The sequence below is a fragment of the Eurosta solidaginis genome, chromosome 3, assembly GCF_040869045.1.
Source record: "Eurosta solidaginis isolate ZX-2024a chromosome 3, ASM4086904v1, whole genome shotgun sequence".
NCBI lineage: Eukaryota > Metazoa > Arthropoda > Insecta > Diptera > Tephritidae > Eurosta > Eurosta solidaginis.
The window spans coordinates 283,435,632-283,456,153 of record NC_090321.1 but is presented as its reverse complement, the minus strand read 5'-3'; the positions used below and the strand labels follow the sequence as shown (position 1 = coordinate 283,456,153).

General features: G+C 35.6%; 1 protein-coding gene and 1 pseudogene across 4 annotated transcripts in view; both read left to right on the top strand.

Annotated features, from left to right (window-relative positions):
* Drat (Death resistor Adh domain containing target) overlaps positions 1-19,611 on the top strand; it is a 121,442-nt gene extending 101,831 nt beyond the window's left edge. For 3 of the 4 annotated variants that reach the window (XM_067776785.1, XM_067776783.1, XM_067776782.1), the window contains exons 4-5: positions 427-579; positions 11,409-19,611. In XM_067776785.1, coding sequence (XP_067632886.1) covers positions 427-579; positions 11,409-11,525 — 270 coding nt within the window. In that variant the 3' untranslated portion in view covers positions 11,526-19,611. Of the gene's footprint in view, positions 1-426; positions 580-4,447; positions 4,699-11,408 lie in introns of those variants that run through there. The other variant, XM_067776784.1, reaches the window with a different exon arrangement.
* Positions 4,559-5,802, top strand: LOC137243736 (piggyBac transposable element-derived protein 3-like; annotated as a pseudogene).
* Positions 19,612-20,522: the final 911 nt, after the last annotated feature.

Genomic DNA, 20,522 nt, shown 5'->3' with positions numbered 1-20,522 from the left:
TTCAGCTGTATTATTTCCAAAAAAATTTTTTTGATTGTTATACAAATTAAAAAATACCAAGATTAAGTGAAAAATCAAAACTAAAACGCCTTTACTTGCTGATGTTGGAGATTTTTGATGAAAATTCCGTCTGTAATGTCTGCAAGGTTGCATTCCTTTGAGTTTACCGCGTTTACACAATGAAATGTGCGCGTAAATTTATACAAATTGTGTAAATGATTTTTCATACAAAATTTGACAGCTCGTGCATAAACTAAATAAATTTATACGTTTACACACTTTATAAGGCATTTATACGGTTACATGAGTCCCCCTAGTATTTTTAAAGGTGCTTTGTCGGGCATTGAGAAACAACCTCTAAGTTGCTATTTTTACCGTTGTGCTAATACATATAGAAGGCACTATATAATCGTTTTCTTTATTTAGGGTGGTGTTGTCCTAATTAGTGAAGATGTAGCTGAGAAATTGATGCCGAAGTTTTCACGTTTGGCAATTGAAAGTCAGCAGGAGATTATCCCCATATCGGATGGTACAGTGGAGCAACTGCATGAACTCGTACAATTGGTTGCGAGCAAAACGGTAAGTGAAAGGTTAATTATATTCGGGCTTGGAAATTTAATTAAAACTGTCTTAGCTTAAGGTGTTTGGAGGTCGAGTATATTATTCGAGTTAGTTTTTTATGATATTACTATCATACCCGGCAGTTTTTTTCCTGTCCGAAAATTAGCTTGCCTACATTTGAAAAGCTCCCTACCCTCGCGCTCTCCTTCCCATCCTCTCTTTCTTTGTCGTCCATTTCTTGCTTCAATTCTGCAAAGTTACGTTTATCTTTTTGTGTAAAAATAATTGGTAGCGGCTTATGTAGTTATTGCATTTCTTAATCGATCGTAGTAGAATTCGGAGGCAGTTATGTACGATAGACAACCCTCTAAAATATGCATCCCAAAGTTGTCAGAATAAGAGAAAACGTCAACGGGATGAGACAACGTGAGCCTTCCTGCTTTACCGCGTTTATTATATAAGCCCTGGAGTGATTTAAAATAAACTTTATTTTCGAAATTTATATAGCATACAGGTTGGGTCAGGTTAAAGCGGCCGCCTCCGCTGTCCAAGCGGAGACTCACGTAAGCCATTCTGGATAGAGCCAATACGATGGCGGGCGAAAAAATTAATTACTTTCAGAACGGATGTTCAAGTTAAGCGTGCAAGCATACCGGAATATTGAGACTTTGCTTAGAAATATATCGAGGTGCCATACAAAAAGTAACACTTTCAATGTTGTTTGCATAGGATCACTTTGTTAAAATGTTTGAAAATCTTACACGCTGATACATAAATTTTTCTCACATAATCCAAAACAAATCTATTGGAATTATCCATTGTCGAAACAAAGATGGCAACCCTTTTTTCTGTATTCTATTTTACTATTTTTACCTTCTTTCACTACAGTTGAAATGTGACGTTTAAAGAAGAAGCACTTCAATAAAATTTTCTTTCCATAAAAGCGAATTGTTCAACTGTTAATTAAATGTGTTTTCTTTTGTGCGCTTATCTTTTTTATACACTTAATTGGTTCGGTCAAAAAGGCTTCTAAAACATTTAAAAAAATCAATAAGTTCAAGGAATTTCAGGACAATTGTGGGTTTAAGCTATACTAATGCTTGACATTTTCTGTTTTTTGTTGGCTCACGTTCTCAGAACCGTGCCTGTAATTTAGTGGCTTTATTCATACCATAGATAAAGATTTTCAATCAAAAAAGTTCATCTGCCGTTTTAATATCATCTAACTAAGGGGCATCTTAAGCCCATTTTTAGTAATATACGCATAAATAAATAAAAATAAATATAAGTCGCGATAACCTCCGAAGAGATTTTAGGCAGAGTTTCTCTTCCAATTATAGTTTTCGCTGAAAAGTTGTTCATGACAGAAATACAATCGGAGTGTTTGCCATATCACTTTTTTGCAGTTGAAAAAACTTGTTTCTAAATTTTTGATATTTGCTTAATTTAATTCATTATAAGCTAAGTCCACTCATAACAGTTCGGGAGAAGCATATGTTGCAGCGTAATACATTGAAAAATGTAAAACTGTTTTTTTATTATTTTTTTTTTTCGAATATATTCCTTCATGGAACAAAAAAAGTTGGTCATTTATTTGGAGATTTAGTCCTTTTTTTAAATGAATTTTTGTTCCAAGTGAAACAGGTTGTGGTAACCGTGCTTCTAATCCGCATATGAAATAAACACTTAGAAAAACTTCCTCAGAAGGTAAATATAGGAGGGACTTTTTGCAATAAACAAACAGTTTTTTGTTCAACTTAACCCATATTATCCTATCGCTCCATATAGAGTGCGTTTATACTTTGCATTGCACTACTCACGGTTGACCAAATAGGCTTAGATTTTAAAATGTATAGTAAAACAAGTAAAGGTGTCTAAGTTCGGGTATAACCAAACATTATATACTCAGCGTGAGCTTCAATTGTACATTTCATTTCAGATAAATTGCTTTTCTACATAACACGTGGCACCGCCCGTTAAAAAAAAATGTCTCCCCATTTCCTCTTACAATAAAACTTGATAAGTGAAATATCATTGATTCAAAACAATTTTTTGCTAAGTTATAGCTTATTATTCTAGTCTACGACCCTTTTAAACTTGTTTTATATCTAAGTTGCCGTGGTCTCGTCCATTTTTCCTAGAAACTTTTCCTGCTATAGGGAAAATTTGTGTACCCAATTTTATTACGATCCGTTAATTTTTCTTCGAGTTATGGCTCCCAAAACATAGAAAATTGCTTAGTCATAACAGGAGCGGTGCCACGCCCATTTTATTTTAATTTGAAGTCTTTCATATTTATTGTTATAAATCCACTTGATATAAAGCTCTTTTTTGCAAAGATATAGCTTATTTTATTCGTCCACGACCCTTTTAAAAATCTTTTAAATAAAAGTGGGGGTGGTCCTTAACCAATTTCGTTAAGCATTTCTTATAGTAAAGACAACCTCTCTGCCGAATTTTGTTACGATAGGTTTAACGATTTTTGATTTATGATTAATAATATTTGTAAAATTGATTTTATCACAAGTGGGCGGTGCCAAGCCCATTATAAAAAAATTTAACTTTTTTTTTCAAGAGTCTCAATATCAGTCCACATGTCAAATTTCAACAATTTATGTGTATTATTTACTAAATTATCAGGTTTTTTGTGTTTTCCAAAATTTTCTATATATACAAAGTGGGCGTGGTTATCATCCGGTTTCGCTCATTTTCAATACCAATCTATTCTGAGTCCAGATAAGCTAGTGTACCAAATTTGGTGAAGATATCTCAATATTTACACAAGTTATCGTGCTAACGGACGGACGGACGGACATGGCTCAATCAAATTTTTTTTTCGATACTGATGAGTTTGATATATGGAAGTCTATATCTATCTCGATTCCTTTATACCTGTACAACCAACCGCTATCCAATCAAAGTTAATATACGCTGTGTGCAAAGCACGCGGAGTATAATAATCGTAGTGCCGTCAAAGAGGATAAATTGTAATAAGAGGCGTTAATCGGCCATTTGATCGATATTTTCTATGGGGTATTAGCTGTTTTTTTTTTTTTTTTTGTGAGATGTGCATAAAATGTATTCTATACATTTTCGTGGGTATTTGTGTTTATTTTTCCGACTGTACACACAGAGAAAAAACAATTGTAAATCGAACAAAGTTCACTTAATTAAAGAATTTTGTATGGGGTCCAAGAAACTTGTACATCCTACCAAAGTACTTACACAATTTGCGCTCGACAATGGAAGCAAAGCTTGGGCAATTTATTACCTAAATTATTTATTATTTATTAAGATGATGGAAAAACTTAGTAGGTTAATTATGCCTAAGTTTTAGTTGTGGTATTCGCGATTTAAGCTAATTTTACAATAGTTTTTCTCTGTGTGTATTTAATTAATTCTTCCAAAAATCACAGTTGCATAAGGTGCCTACGCCGCATGGATAAATGGGAGACAATTCAAAAATGTCCCTCATAGAAAACATTCGCATCAATTTTTTGATTATCAGCGAGTTACTCGCCACTCGTAGCAAACTGGTGTATCTTATTAGAGTTTATCTCCTTTGGTTCCGTATAATGAGTTTGTAATTAAAGAAGGCCACGCATGCGTATTTTTGTGTGAGAAGTTTGTGAAATTTATTGAATTTTGACCGACCTGACCTCCAGGAAAACGTAAGTAAAAATTTGCCTAGACTTTAAGCTATAATTGTTGGAGTTTTATTCATAAACTTATCTTATATTTGGCATTTTGAAGAAAATTATATTTCATCTTACGATGGCTTTGATTCAGTGCCCAATTTAAGGTGCGCTGGGCATAGAAGAGTGCGCGAAATATCATATAAAGGATATATTGTAATTTATGATATGTACGTATTTCTTCTTTACAGACTGACTGTTAACGAAATAATATCGTTCCTGGAAGATGAAAACTATATAATTTCCGCAGACATATTTATTACAACACCTGAGGATCATAACTTTAGTTATGAAGATCTGGGGACATGAGTAGTCTCGGTCGTTGTCAATTATTGGCTCAAGCCGAAGTTTAATGCACTGTTCCATCAAAGGAGGACGTCTTGGAAAGTACTGAAATACTCTCCGTGAGTCAAAGTGAACAGAATAATTAAACACTCTCGTCTTCAGAGGAACCGCCTACAAAGAAAGCTAAAATTGTCGTCAATAGAAAATGGAAATCCATGGTCATCACTCCTAAGCAAGAAAAAGAATCCGTTCCACTCGAATTTGTGTTCGATAAAAGTAATCCCTTAGAGTTTTTCGAGATATTTTTTTGGCGACAAGGTTACGAACTTCTACATACGTTCTAGTACAGAAAAGAATGGAATTGCAAAATCAAAAATAAACTTCAGAGTTACAACTGAAGAAGTTAAGAGTTTTATCGGTATTTTACTCTTATCTGTTTATGATAGTGTTTCCCGATACAGATTATACTGGGACCATAGTATAGATACTCATCATCCAGGAGTGGCCTCGTGCATGTCTCGCAATAGGTTCGAAGAACTACTACGTTATTTCCATGTGAGTGGGGATGGCCATATTTCTCCTGATGACAAATTTGGCAAAGTAAGGCCTTTATGGGATATGTTGAATGAAAGATGGCTAAAGTTTTTTTCCGGAGACAAACATTTATCTATAAATGAATCGATGATACCTTATTTTGGAAAACATGGAACCTAGCAGCACATTCACGGCAAGCCAATTCGTTTTGGGTATAATAAAATAGTCACTCTGCACAATTTGGGGGTGTCTCATTTTTGAAAAACTGGATGTACAAACAAACCCATATCTAGGCGAAGGTGGCTCTGTTGTTATGAACCTTATTGCGAAGCTGCCAGAGAAAGGCAATTTTATCTTTTATGTAGATAACTTTTTTACATATTTGTGCTTGCTAGATGAAGTCAGCAAGGCTGGTCACGATGCTACTGGAACTTTTAGGGCCACCAGAGTTGTAGAAGCTCCACTCAAAAATGTAAAAAAATATGAAAAAACTGCAAGGTGCTCCTGCCATCAAGTAACCGATATAAATTCCAACATAACATTAGTACGTTATAACGACAACAATATCATAACTGTCACCTCAACGGAAGGCGATGTTCACCCAGTCTGCAAGGTAAGGAGATGGGTCAATAATAACAGCGTAGATGTTGATCAGCCGCATTGGCACCAAATGTACAACAAGTTTATGGGTGGAGTAGATAGACTTGATCAAAATATCGGAAAGTAAGGCTGAATCGAAATAAGGCTGAAGAGATGTATTGGCAAATGTTGATGTTTCCCAAAAACGTGTGCGTTAATAATGAATTTTACTTATGCCGTCTTCCAGAGCCAGACAAGATAAAGACTCATGACTTTTTAACTTTCATGAGGTATATAGTGAAGACGTACTTGCTTCTTGGAAAATCAGCATCAATTCCACGACGACGTGCAGCAGCACCCTTGACTGACAAGTCAAAAGTTCCTGATTCTACAAGACTGGATGGAAACGCACATTACATATATCGTAAAAAGTACAACTCAAATTCGATGCCGCCATAGCCATAAAAACACGAAATTTAAGTGCAGTAAATGTGGGGTTGGGCTGAATCAACACTGCTCCCAATCTTTTCATACAATAAAATAACTTCAACTGGTTTATATGTTTAGTTAACTTATCAGTTATCTAAATTATTATTTTTTTAATGAAATGGATTGTTTTTTGGGGTTTTCTTCGTTTGGGCGTTAATAAAAGAATTATCATAAATTAACTGTGTTCTTTATTTGCGTGTCAAAATTCGCAGGCATATGCTTCCAGCGCCCATTTCAAGGTGCGATCGTTGCACACAGGATGTAATAAATGTGAAAAAATTAATGACATATTTTTACTTCCTTAAGAATCTGCTGTGATGTTTAATGCAAAGAAAAACAAGTAAGGAAGGCTAAGTTCGGGTGTAACCGAACATTACATACTCAGTTGAGAGCTATGGAGACAAAATAAGGAAAATCACCATGTAGGAAAATGAACCTAGGGTAACCTTGGAATGTGGTTGTATGACATGTGTATCAAATGGAAGGTATTAAAGAGTATTTTAAGAGAGAGTAGGCCATAGTTCTATGGATGGACGCCATTTAGGAATATCGCCATAAAGGTGGACCAGGGCTGACTCTAGAATTTGTTTGTACGATATGGGTATCAAATGAAAGGTGTTACTGAGCATTTTAAGAGGGAGTGGGCCTTAGGTCTATCGGTGGACGCCCTTTCGAGATATCGCCATTAAGGTGGACCAGGGGTGACTCTAGAATGTGTTTGTACGATATGGGTATCAAATGAAAGGTGGTAATGAGTATTTTAAAAGGGAATGGGCTTTAGTTCTATAGGTGAACGCCTTTTCGAGAAATCGCCATAAAGGTGGACCAGGGGTGACTCTAGAATATGTTTGTACGATATGGGTATCAAAGGAAAGCTGTTAATGAGTATTTTGAAAAGGAGTGATCCTTAGTCCATAGGTGGCCGCCGTTTCGAGATATCGCCATAAAGGTGGACCAGGGGTGTCTCTAGAATGTGTTTGTACGATATGGGAATCAAATGAAAGGTGTTACTGAGCATTTTAAGAGGGAGTGGGCATTAGGTCTATAGGTGGACGCCTTTTCGAGATATTGCCATTAGGGTGGGCCAGGGGTGACTCTAGAATGTTTGTACGATATGGGTATAAAACGAAAAGTGTTACTGAGCATTTTAAGAGGGAGTGGGCAATAGGTCTATAGGTGGACGCCTTTTCGAAATGTCGCCATTAGGGTGGGCCAGGGGTGACTCTAGAATGTGTTTGTATGATATGGGTATCAAATGAAAGATGGTAATGAGTATCTTAAAAGGGAGTAATCCTTAGTTCTATAGGTGGACGCCTTTTCGATATATCGCCATAAAGGTGGACCAAGGGTGACTCTAGAATGTTTGTACGATATGGGTATCAAACGAAAGGTGTTACTGAGCATTTTAAGAGGGAGTGGGCATTAGGTCTATAAGTGGACGCCTTTTCGAGATATCGTCATTAGGGTGGGCCAGGGGTGACTCTAGAATGTGTTTGTACGATATGGGTATCAAACGAAAGGTGTTACTGAGCATTTTAAGAGGGAGTGGGCATTAGGTCTATAGGTGGACGTCTTTTCGAGATATCGCCATTAGTGTGGGCCAGGGGTGACTCTATAATGTTTGTGCGATATGGGTATCAAACGAAAGGTGTTACTGAGCATTTTAAGAGGGGGTGGGCATTAGGTCTATAGGTGGACGCCTTTTCGAGATATCGCCATTAGGGTGGGCCAGGGGTGACTCTAGAATGTGTTTGTACGATATGGGTATCAAATGAAAGGTGGTAATGAGTATTTTAAAAGGGAGTAATCCTTAGTTCTATATGTGGACGCCTTTTCGAGATATCGCCATAAAGGTGGACCAAGGGTGACTCTAGAATGTTTGTACGATATGGGTATCAAACGAAAGGTGTTACTGAGCATTTTAAGAGGGAGTGGGCATTAGGTCTATAGGTGGACGCCTTTTCGAGATATCGCCATAAACGTGGACCAAGGGTGACTCTAGAATGTTTGTACGATATGGGTATCAAACGAAAGGTGTGACTGAGCATTTTAAGAGGGAGTGGGCATTAGGTCTATAGGTGGACGCCTTTTCGAGATATCGCCATTAGGGTGGGCCAGGGGGACTCTAGAATGTTTGTACGATATGGGTATCAAACGAAATGTGTTACTGAGCATTTTAAGAGGGAGTGGGCATTAGGTCTATAGGTGGCCTTTTCGAGACATCGCCAATAGGGTGGGCCAGGGGTGACTCTAGAATGTTTGTACGATATGGGTATCAAACGAAAGGTGTTACTGAGCATTTTAAGAGGGAGTGGACATTAGGTCTATAGGTGGACGCCTTTTCGAGATATCGCCATTAGGGTGAGCCAGAGGTGACTCTAGAATGTTTGTACGATATGGGTATCAAACGAAAGGTGTTACTGAGCATTTTAAGAGGGAGTGGGCATTAGGTCTATAGGTGGACGCCTTTTCGAGATATCGCCATTAGGGTGGGCCAGGGGTGACTCTAGAATGTGTTTGTACGATATGGATATCAAATTAAAGGTATTAATGACGGTTTTAAAAGCGAGTGGCCCTTAGATGTATATGTGAAGGTGTTCTCGCGATATCGACCAAAATGTGGACCAGGTGATCCAGAAAATCATCTGTCGGGTACTGCTAATTTATTTATATATGCAATACCACTAACAGTATTCCTGCCAAGATTCCAAGGGCTGTTGATTTTGCCTTGTAGAACTTTTTCATTTTCTTCTACTTAATATGGTAGGTGTCACACCCATTTTACAAACTTTTTTCCAAAGTTATATTTTGCGTCAATAAACCAATCCAGTTACCATGTTTCATCCCTTTTTTCGTATTTGGTATAGAATTATGGCATTTTTTTCATTTTTCGTAATTTTCGATATCGATAAAGTGGGCGTGGTTATGGTCGGATTTCGGCTATTTTTTATACCGAGATAAAGTGAGTTCAGATAAGTAGGTGGGCTAAGTTTAGTAAAGATATATCGGTTTTTGCTCAAGTTATTGTGTTAACAGCCGAGCGGAAGGACAGACGGTGGACTGTGTATAAAAACTGGGCGTGGCTTCCACCGATTTCGGCCATTTTCACAGAGAACAGTTACCGTCATAGAATCTATGTACCTACCAAATTTGAGAAGGATTGGTAAATTTTTGTTCGACTTATGGCATTAAAAGTATTCTAGACAAACTAAATGAAAATGGGCGGAGCCACGCCCATTTTGAAATTTTCTTTTATTTTTGTATTTTGTTGCATCATATCATTACAGGAGTTGAATTTTGACTTAATTTACTTATATACAGTAAAGATATTAAATTTTTTGTTAAAATTTGAATTTAAAAAATTTTTTTTTTAAAAAGTGGGCGTGTTCTTCATCCAATTTTGCTAATTTTTATTTAGCACATATATAGTAATAGTAGCAGCGTTCCTGCTAAATTTCATCATGATATCTTCAACGACTGCCAAATTACAGCTTGCAAAACTTTTAAATTACCTTCTTGTAAAAGTGGGCGGTGCCACGCCCATTGTCCAAAATCTTACTAATTTTCTATTCTGCGTCATAACGTCAACCCATCTGCCAAGTTTCATCGCTTTAATTGCCTTTGGCAATGAATTATCGCATTTTTTCGGTTTTTCGAAATTTTCGATATCGAAAAAGTGGGCGTGGTTATAGTCCGATATCGTTCATTTTAAATAGCGATCTGAGATGAGTGCCCAGGAATCTACATACCAAATTTCATCAAGATAGCTCAAAATTTACTCAAGTTATCGTGTTAACGGACGGGCGGACGGACGGACGGACGGACGGACATGGCTCAATCAAATTTTTTTTCGATCCTGATTATTTTGATATATGGTAGTCTATATCTATCTCGATTCCTTTATATATGTACAACCAACCGTTATCCAATCAAACTTAATATACTCTGTGAGCTCTGCTCAACTGAGTATAAAAAAGAATTTTTAGCAATATTCACTGATTGGGATTACATGGGTTAATACGTTGTGTATAAGACAAGTGTGATAACTTCTGCATATACGTCAAAATTACAAATAGGATCACCTGATTTTAAATTGACTATTGCTGTCTCATTCTGTATCTCTTTTTATCACCTGCTGAAGATAGCCGACCCATGCGCCGCCATATTGAACACCCTGTCAAAACGCTAAAAAGTAGCCATATTGAACATCCTGTCAGGCAGTTGACGGATAAGATATCACACTTGTTTTATCCACAATGGGTTAATATATGAATTTTTATAATAATTAAGAAAATGTCCATGCATATTAGATAGGTTTTATTTTGTTTTAAAAAAATTGTATTGTTTTGAGGAAGAAATTCCTACCCATTTTGTAAAAAAAAGTGTATTTGAGTGCAAATTGATATCTGTGGCACAGATTTACAGAATTTCGATGCCCAATGAATCCCGACCATACATACTCCTGAAACAGCCAAATCCGGGCACAAAATCCTGGTACCCTCCATAAATTCAGAAAAACATTTTTTAGAAAACATAAGTCAGAACCCTTTTTCCAGAAAGACAAAATTCAGAGGTCAAAATTCAGAAGTCACATCTCAGAAGTCAAATTTCAGAAGTCAAATTACAGAAGTCAAATTCAGAAAGTAATCAGACAGCAAAAAAACCTAAAATTTTGACTTCTGAAATTTTACTTCGGAACTTTTACTTCTGAATTTTTGTTCCTGAGTTTAGACTTCTGAATTTTGGCTTTCTGAAAAAAAGGTTCAGACTAATGTTTTCTGAAAAAATGTGTTCCTGAATTTTTGTTTTCTGAATTTATGGGGAAACCCAAAATCCCGTCAAAATAGGTATATAAATATTAAATATTAAAAAAATTGCTTAAACTTTTACCCTTGTTATAAGTGTGTTTAGACCTATCAGGATTTTGCCTTTCCGGGATTATGACGAGCATCGCTCTGCGATAAACTGTTGAATCATGGCTCAACTATATGGTTGGCTCATCTCTACAGCAATAACATACCTTTGTTCAGATTGTCAAAATCTGCGCGTTGATGTTAGGCGAATGGAATGGAATGAAAACATAAAAATTAGCAGTTTTCGTGTTGTCAATGTGTTGGTTTCATTTTGAGTTTGCCATCTCCTTTTGAAAATCCTTACTCCAGTGAAATGAAAAAAACAAAATCAGCTGATGAGATGAGCCATGCTGTTATTATTCTGATAATTCTTCACAACATTTTGTAATATTTTCTTCCCTTTTTATTACAGATCGAACCAATACCTCATTCGGTTTTCCCATGCGAACAGGCATCAGAGGTCGTACAAAAGTTATGCAACTCCGAAATACCCGGACGTGCCATACTCAAATTCCACGACATCGAATAATTACATTAGTTGGAAATAATCTAGACGGCGATATTACATACATACATATTTCACATCTTGGTAGAAGTTTAGAAAAACGGTCGACTGTTAAAACACGTCCAAAAAATTCGGGAAAGGTGTCAAAAGGCGCGTTTCGTCAATGCAAAAAGATGATTTGTGCCAAAGTTCGTTGGGCCCACCTACAGTTTCGTTGCGGTCAGGTGTAATTTTTCGGGGTATTGTTAATATATTTTAACACCTCCCTCGACATTTTTGGACGTGTATTAACAGTCGCCCCTGCTCTTGACTATTACCAAGATTTTACAAGCACGCAAAAAAACTAAGCTGCGTATGAGCGTGATCGTACACTTATAAACAGGACAAAGGATAATTATCTATCTCTCACATAATCGAAATTATTATTGTTATCAAGGAATTTTCTAGATTTAAACAAAATTGTATTTGATATAAAATTTCATGAGAATACGTAGCAGCATTAGTCGTCAGCAATATATGTATGTATGTACATTGGAGTTTGTCGATTTGTATGGACGAAAGTTAACCGATATCGCGCCATCGATTTTTCGATAGGATTTGGGCTCAGGAAAAAGTTTCACTACGCATACCCAAAAAAATAATTTTCGAGCCTGTGAAACTTCATTTTTTGATTTTTTTTTACTTTGATTATTAAGGTTTTTTTCATGACCTACTTAAAAAATGGTCATATCTATACCCTGTCCGACCCAAAAATGTCCCCTAAAAACGTTGTCGAAAACAGTTTTTTGAAAAAAAGGGTATACACATATATGTAATACTCCTATATTGCTACAAAAGGCTAGGTACATTCCCAAACATCTAGAGTGCCGATATATTGCTGTTTAAACGTTTTTGCTTTTATATTCAATAATCGAATGTACCTAAATTTTAATTTTTTCTTGTCACACTTATGCTGCTACAATCACAAAAATTGTATAGGCTGTCTTGTTTTGATTTCGAATTCAAAACACATTGCGAGCATTTTCTATTAGCAATATAGGAGTATTACATATATGGGTATACAAGAAAATTTTACAATCAAATTAAAATTTTTTTAGTAAATCATAAAAAAAACCTTAAAAATCAAAGTCAAAAAATGAAATTTCGCAGGCTTGCAAATTATTTTTTTGGGTATGCGTCGGGGAACTTTTCTTTCCTGAGCCCAAATCCTATCGAAAAATCGATGGCGCGATATCGGTTAATAAATCGACCCAGTCTAATGTACATACGTACGTGTGGATACTGTGTGTATTTCAAAGTTAAAAAATATTTAATTAAAAATGAGGATCTGTGTAAATATTTTAAACACACTTGGTATTGTTTTCTGATTATAATGATAATCATTTGTTGTTGTAAGTTAAATTGCGTACATATATTTAACTACCGCTTAAGACGACCAATGCAAAGTATGCATACATACATATATACATTATTTGTTTAATCCTTATATAATATTTCACATCACGTCATCATATCATATCCACCCTTATCGCGAAGTTCACGGGAAAAAGTGTTCGTCTTAATTTTTTTTAACTTTGACAATTGACAATTTTGTTTTCTTGTTAAGTCACGCGTTTATTTTAAATAATTTTCAATGCCAGCTTATAAAAAAACTTGATTGAAAATGTCCCACCTCAGCATAAGATATGGTGTTTTTGATACAAATTCTGAGTTAGCGACTTCTTCGATTTTAAAATGTACGAAAGCCCAGCCATCGAATTTGATACTATTTTACGACATTACTCGTGCCCAGGGTTCGAAACCGGTATGAACTCATTGCCACCGGTATTTGGATTCTTTTTATTCTAGTATTCGCAATCGCTGCATATTTTCAAACGCAGAGCACCTGAAACGAATGGTAAATTTTTTGTTATTTTTGTTTTCTTACGAGCTCGTAAAAAAACTACGTTGATGTGCGGGGTATCAAAAAAAACATCCCACTTGAAATCAGTAATATGCATACATGAAACATGTATGCTATTAGTCTTGAAAATCTTCATACATGTTTTATCTATGGAAACTTCAATGTACTATGGAACTACCATGTACGAGCTCAAAGGTACTTAGTTAGTTGCAAATAGTTTTATTTACCTTAGCAATAACTACAATATTTCATTAAGGAAACCGCAAGTATATTTATTAACACAAACATTGACATGAATAATTTTAAATTAATTTAATAAACATAATTTTTATTTATTTTTACATGAAATTTTTTGGCAATGCCTCCCAACCATAACGTATTTTCGTAGATTACTTGAATTGGACACTTCTTTTAGTAGATAATAATTTTAGTGATGATAGTTTATATTGATTTTTATGTGTAATACATAATTAATAAAAACAGAAGTATTTTCTTTAATAAATAACTATTATACATACACGCGTATGCTAATTTGTTCGTATGTATAAGGTGATCCATCTTTTCAAAATTTTCAATTTCTGAATTTGGACTAGTTCAAGTGCTAACATGACCAATATTTAAAGGTAATTACATAATTTTAAAAATAAAATGCTAACAGTTTTAATAAAGATAAGCATATCCAGTGCTGTTTCAATTTTTTTATTTAAAATTAATAAAAACAAACGTCAAAATTTATAGATCACCCTGTACATGCATATGTATGCAATAACGGATTTATAATTCTAATTTGTAATAATTTAATTTTCAGTGATAACAAATACAGAGAACACAAAACCTTATAATTAAAAAAATAAATGTATAGATACAAATTCTATATACAAATATATAAATATAAATATTAATTTATTAGATAAATAATGTTGTTTCAATTATTTTATGGCAATATTTTAAACGCACAAGAATTTTCCTATTCGTACTACAATAAAAACAAATATTCAAAATTATTATACAGTACGCAATTTTAGTAGCAAGCATGACTTAAAGTTTAAGTCTTAAACTAACGAAAATATATGACGTGTTGTATACAAAAAAATGAAATGAAAATAATAAACAAATAATTTTGGAACTTTAATTATTTGAGGAGTTCAAAAATTACGGCTGTTCGTAAAAATTTAAATGAAAGTAAACGCCGTTGGTGTTCCTACTTTTGGCGCTCTAGGCGTCTTACCATGTTCGACTTTATTCCTGACAGGACGAACTATTGTGTGCCAATAACTGCTCCCTGTGCAACCTTCACCCCAGTCTTTCCTCCGAGAGAGGAATGGGGAAGGCGACTTATTTGGGGCAGATGCGGTGGATGAAATGCTATACAGTGCTACTACGCTTAGGGAATTTAACATCAACTCTGATAGCCAGGCGGCTATGAAGGCCTTCAGTTCAACTTTAGTGTGATAGATCGTTGGCTGGGAGTGCCTGACCTTACTTCCAAGTACATCGAATTATTTTATGACGTAAGATTTTCTGGTTGCCGGGCCAAAGTGATATCCCGCGCAACTGTTAAGCGGATCTCTTAGCCCGCGTCGGTACAATTGAGCGGGATGAAGATTGCTGTAGGGATTTAGAGATTCCGCTGGCCACCTGTGGACTACTCCTGCATAGATGGGTTTCGAGTGAGTTCAGCGTTGGGCGGGCAGGATAGCAAGATTATATTGGCAGGAGGTCTGCCGAAATTATTGGGTGCACTAAGGCTCATCTATCAATGGTCATTGACAGGGCACTGTCCAATGGGAATCCATGTGGTACGTCTCAATATACTAGAAACCCCATCCTGCTGCAGCTGTATGGGGGATGATGAGGTGGAACCATTAAGCATAGATTGGGTGGGTGCAACACCGGTTTGGTGACCAAAACTATATCCACGCAAAACACTTATGTTCACAATTTTTTTGTGGGTAAACCAACATTACAAAAACCACATGAAAATCGCCAACTTCAACTGCAAATATCTCCGGACAGAGATAAAATTTTTCCTTTCCGCCTTCGGATTATTGTTGTCGATGCCAATACGCGTATAAGCAGTCGACGCCTCAACTATATTTTACCCTGATTTGTTTGCTGTACCCAATCTTGCTCCAAGCAATGGTCTTATCTTCTTGTTGACTAAATCCGATCGAATGATGGAATGAGAAGCTCCGGTATCTACAGTCAGTAAACGCTCCTTTACATGTCCTCCGAGAGTAAGATTTCCGGACCTTATTCCAATTTTCGAGATAAAGGTTATGGGGCATTCAATTGCGGAAGCCAGCTGTCACCCCTTGCGGCTGACTCGCTTTAGTTTAACGATTGAGTGCACTTGGAGATTTGATAATCTCCTTCAGCTTTGTGTTTGCGACCACCCACATTGTTGGAACTATTAGGGTTGGTACTGCAATAACGTGCAATGTGCCCAGGCTTTCCACACTTAAAACATTTGACGACGCCATCCTTTTTCCACTTTTAATGCTTCCAAAATTGTGTCTGGCCTTTCCACTTCCATGCGATAAGCTTTGTATGCTGGCTTACTTAAAATTGAGGCTGTTTGCATGTCAGTGCATGGGATACCGTTTCAGCAAATGTCGCTTTGTTTACACGCCCTGTGCCATTTATAAAGCTCTGAATTTTTACCCTCTTGGTGCATTCCACGGGTGCATACACATTTGCCAGATGGGCCAGCCTTTCGTCATCCGACGCAAGCTCCTGCAAAGTCTCTTCGCTTTTGGGTAGGGGTTTTGCAACTCAATTTGGTATATATGCTTCCTATGCTCGCTTCGGTAAATGCTCTCGACAGCGTCCATCAACGCTTCATAACTGTTCCGTTCGTACTCTGGAATAGTATGTAAAACACTTGTGCTACCTGCAATCATAAGCACTCCTCCTGTGCTTCCAATAAGGATGTTATACGTGTCTTCTGCGATTCTAGTTGGGATGTTAAGGCCGCGGCACAATGAAATTTTCATTCATATAGACGCGTTCAACACCCGCTTATGCATTCCAGTAACATCGCCACAATCAAACAAGTTTTGTGTTTGTAAATATGAAGGAACTTCAGACTTTATTTCGCCTTGCCCATTCACATACAAATTTCGCTAAGTATTCTTACTTCGAGCTGTGTTGACATATCGGTTGATATTTTTGACATTTGTTTCAGCACTGCTAGTATCGCATTAGTGTCTACACTTGCCAATGGATTCAGAGTGTCTATCTTCTCCTCTATTTTAGTCGCTGACCCTTCCACATCAGAATGAAAAGTGTGTTCATCAACGTCGAATCCTTCCAATTCCATAGCTTCCCTTAGTCGTGAATGTAGCTCGGATTTAATGCTAGTAGTATTCAATCCACGAGCTTCCATTGCTTTTTTAGTTGCTGAATCTTCAATTCACTGAACTTGGCCATGTCCTTGGTGTCCTCTGGAATTTATTCAACAATTCCTCTTCTGACACCAATTGTAACGAATTTTGGGAAATTCTTGATTATTATGCATTTTCTGGTAACGTCGAATCGCTGAACTGTTATGCTGCTCCAATCACAAAAAATGTGTAGGCTGTATTTTTTTTTATTTCGAATTCAAAACTTATTGCGATATAGGACTATTACATACATGCCTAAAAACGCTCATATGAAGGTCCATACAGAGTTTTTGAAAAAGATGTTAAAAATTTGAAGGTAGAAATAAAAACGAAGTTGGATGTTTTCCTATTGATCGTTCGAAACCAGCCATGGTGGATAGTACATAGTGTGCACAGTTTCCTAACACAAGAAGTCGAAACGCGTCTGGAACCCAAAAACAAATTTTGTTTTAATTTCTGCCCACATAAGCTCATGCTCAACTCAACAATCAATCTTTTAAACAATAAATCTCTGGAAGGGGAGGCAATGTAGGGTACTTGTATTACTTAATTTAAGTTTATATTTACATTTTATTTCAAACTCATTGTAATGCCACTTTGTATTTTAAGAGTTTTTATAAGTATGTATTTGAATTGTTAAATATCAATTTTTATTTTTCTATTATCAAAAAATTCAGGGTTGCGTGATTCTAAATAATTTTTGATTTAAAATCCAACTTCAAATCAAAGATAATTTTTATTTTTTATTTGATTCGGCATCCAAAAAAAATATTTTTTATTTGTTATTTGATTCTTCAGACGAATCAAAGATACTTTTTATTTTTTATTTACTCGGCGTTCAAATAAAAATACTTTTTATTTGTTATTTGATTCTTCAGGAGAATCAAAGATACTTTTTATTTTTTATTTACTCGGCGTCCAAATAAAAAATACTTTTTATTTGTATTTGGTTCTTTAGGGAAATCAAAGACAGTTTTTGTTTCCGATTTGGGTCGCTATCAACATAAATGAAAGATACCTTATGCTTCTTACTTGATACACATCCTTGCTTTGTTCATCCTTAAAGGTGTGACGTACTCCGATCAAATTTTGAAATGATGAAAATGTATCATATATTCCTGCAGCTTTTTGGGACTACGTCGGCACCGTTTCGATACTTCATCAGAACAAATTCGGAACAACTTTCAGGTCGCTCTGGATTATTTTAGGGATTATTTCGGGACGGCTTCAGAATCATTTGGAGACTATATCGAATAAAAAGTTATAAGTTTGGCTTTTACTTCTTTGGGAAGCGTATAAAATAATTGTCTACTACTTCTTATTCTGTTTCCTCGCAGTGCTTTCAACTGACCCTTTAAACATTACGATGTCTTTCCAAATGGCAAAAGGCCCATTGGCAGACCCGAATCCGAGTTCAATTTCTTTCCTCCGCTTATATCTTTACATTACGCTCACATTAGGGTTCCCCCATATAAAGCATATGCACCTTTAATAAAATAAATATAACACAGCTTTACCTTCCTCAGCGCCGGTTGAACGGTTATTCTCGTTTGCAACGTTATTGGATTTACCAAACTACAACCGGATGGCAGATGCACAGTTTGAAAAAAGTCTTATATAAAGCAAATTCAAAACTGTTTGAAAAATCATAAATATTTACAAACTCATAGACTATGTTATTTAATAATAATTAATCCATGTTAATAAAACATATTTCCATCAACCAGACTATACTAGAATTCTTTAGTAAGTATTGTTCATTCTACGGATAATATACGACACTAGTCCCCAGTTCTTTTTGAAGGATTTTTTCGGGTAAGAAACGGTATCCTCTTAGTAGAAATGAGGACACTTCAACTGGGTAGAGTTTTGTTCCTTTCGACAGTCCCCTAATGCGCCATATAACGAGTTAAGGCATTTCGTATATGAATTGATAATTTTGTTCCATAGAGTATGTGTGAAATGGGGAGTTTTCAGTTTATGTTGCTTTTCCTGACCTGTTGGTTTTTGGCTCAAAATCTCGCGAAACATTCAACATTTTGTAACACGTATCAAGTAAGAAACATAAGGTATCTTTCATTCAGATAGCGACCCAAATCGGAAACAAAAATTGTCTTTATACGAATTAATCGGGGATTGCCCGTATTGCTTTAAATGTATTAACATTTATTTCAAGCAATTTTTAATTTTATAATTTATTTAATAATTTGGGAAAAATTTAAACAACTTGACATCAGGACGGACAAGACGACAGCTGTTTCGATTATACCCTGTAAATCTCTTCAACGCTTTGAAAAGTTTTTGACGCTTTGAAGAGATTTACAAGGTATAATCGAAACAGCTGTCGCCTTCTCCGTCCTGATGTCACGTTGCTTAAATTTTTTCCAAATTATTAAATAAATTGTCTTTGATTTCCCTAAAGAACAAAATAGCAAAAAAAAGTATTTTTTATTTGGAGGCCGAGTAAATAAAAATTATCTTTTATTCGTCTTAAAAATCAAATAACAAATAAAAAGTATTTTTATTTGAACGCCGAGTAAATAAAAAATAAAAATTATCTTTGATTCGTCTGAAGAATCAAATAATAAATACTTAAAAAATATTTTTTGTTTGGATGCCGAATCAAATAAAAGATAAAAAATATCTTTGATTTGAAAACATTTTCAAATAAAAAATACATTTCATTTTCGAATTCGTGATTCATTCAAATAAAAATCACGCAACCCTGAACAATTCCATATTCAATTTGAAGGTTTTATAATTTATACACACGCATAAATTTGGGCGTAGCAAATAAAAATAGTTTTTGTATACAAAAATACATGTGTGGTTTCAATATCCAGACAAATACGCGAAGAGTTATAGCCATTTAAAGATACTGCTCCTAAGAGGGGGAGTGGGGAAGAGTGTATCTCTAAACTTTTCCAAAATTTGTATGCCACCATAAAGCCCCTAGACTTAATATAGCTGTTCAAATTATATATAATTAAAGTTACATAAGCCAAAAGTAATTAAAAAGGTATTGCTCATAAGAGATGCAGGACCCCACTCCCACTTAAACAAAAATAGTCAGTTCATCCTTCCATACTAATGTTCATCTCTGAGTCAAATTTCATCGAAATCTGTTCAACCGTTATGGCGTGATCGAGTCACAATATGAGTAAAAAACTTCAGCTACAGAAGTAAATGCACCCAGAGGGTACAGGACCCGCCTCTTTCAAATAACAAATAGTAAATACTTCTATACTAACGTATGTCTGAGCTTGTCTTCTAATTTTTGGTTGTGCCTACAAGTTGGCAAATGTAGTTAATAGCTGTGCTTTTTTTCACATCTACATATATACGTTTACGCTTAAACTTCATGTTGACTGCTAAGCGTTAAACTTTATCTACTCTTCTGAAACTGCTGCGCAGAAAATTAGTAGGTACTCCTAAATTTCAATACGCATTACACTCAGATGCATCTGAAATATGTGTCTATGGTCTATGTTTCACCTCTACACTAATTCTATGTATTACCTCTGCAAATGGTGTGTGTCCACTATTCACCACAACTGATTCAACTATAGGTTGTACACAGACATACAACAGAGGTTTGTGTCTCCGCTTTTCTGTACAACATGTTCTGTAGCTAGTTGCCGCTAGATGGGTCTCCTAAGCATTATCTAAGTGAGGATATGCGTTTTTACGCGCAAACGTAGACGTATGAACGTATAAAAAAACACGGCTAAT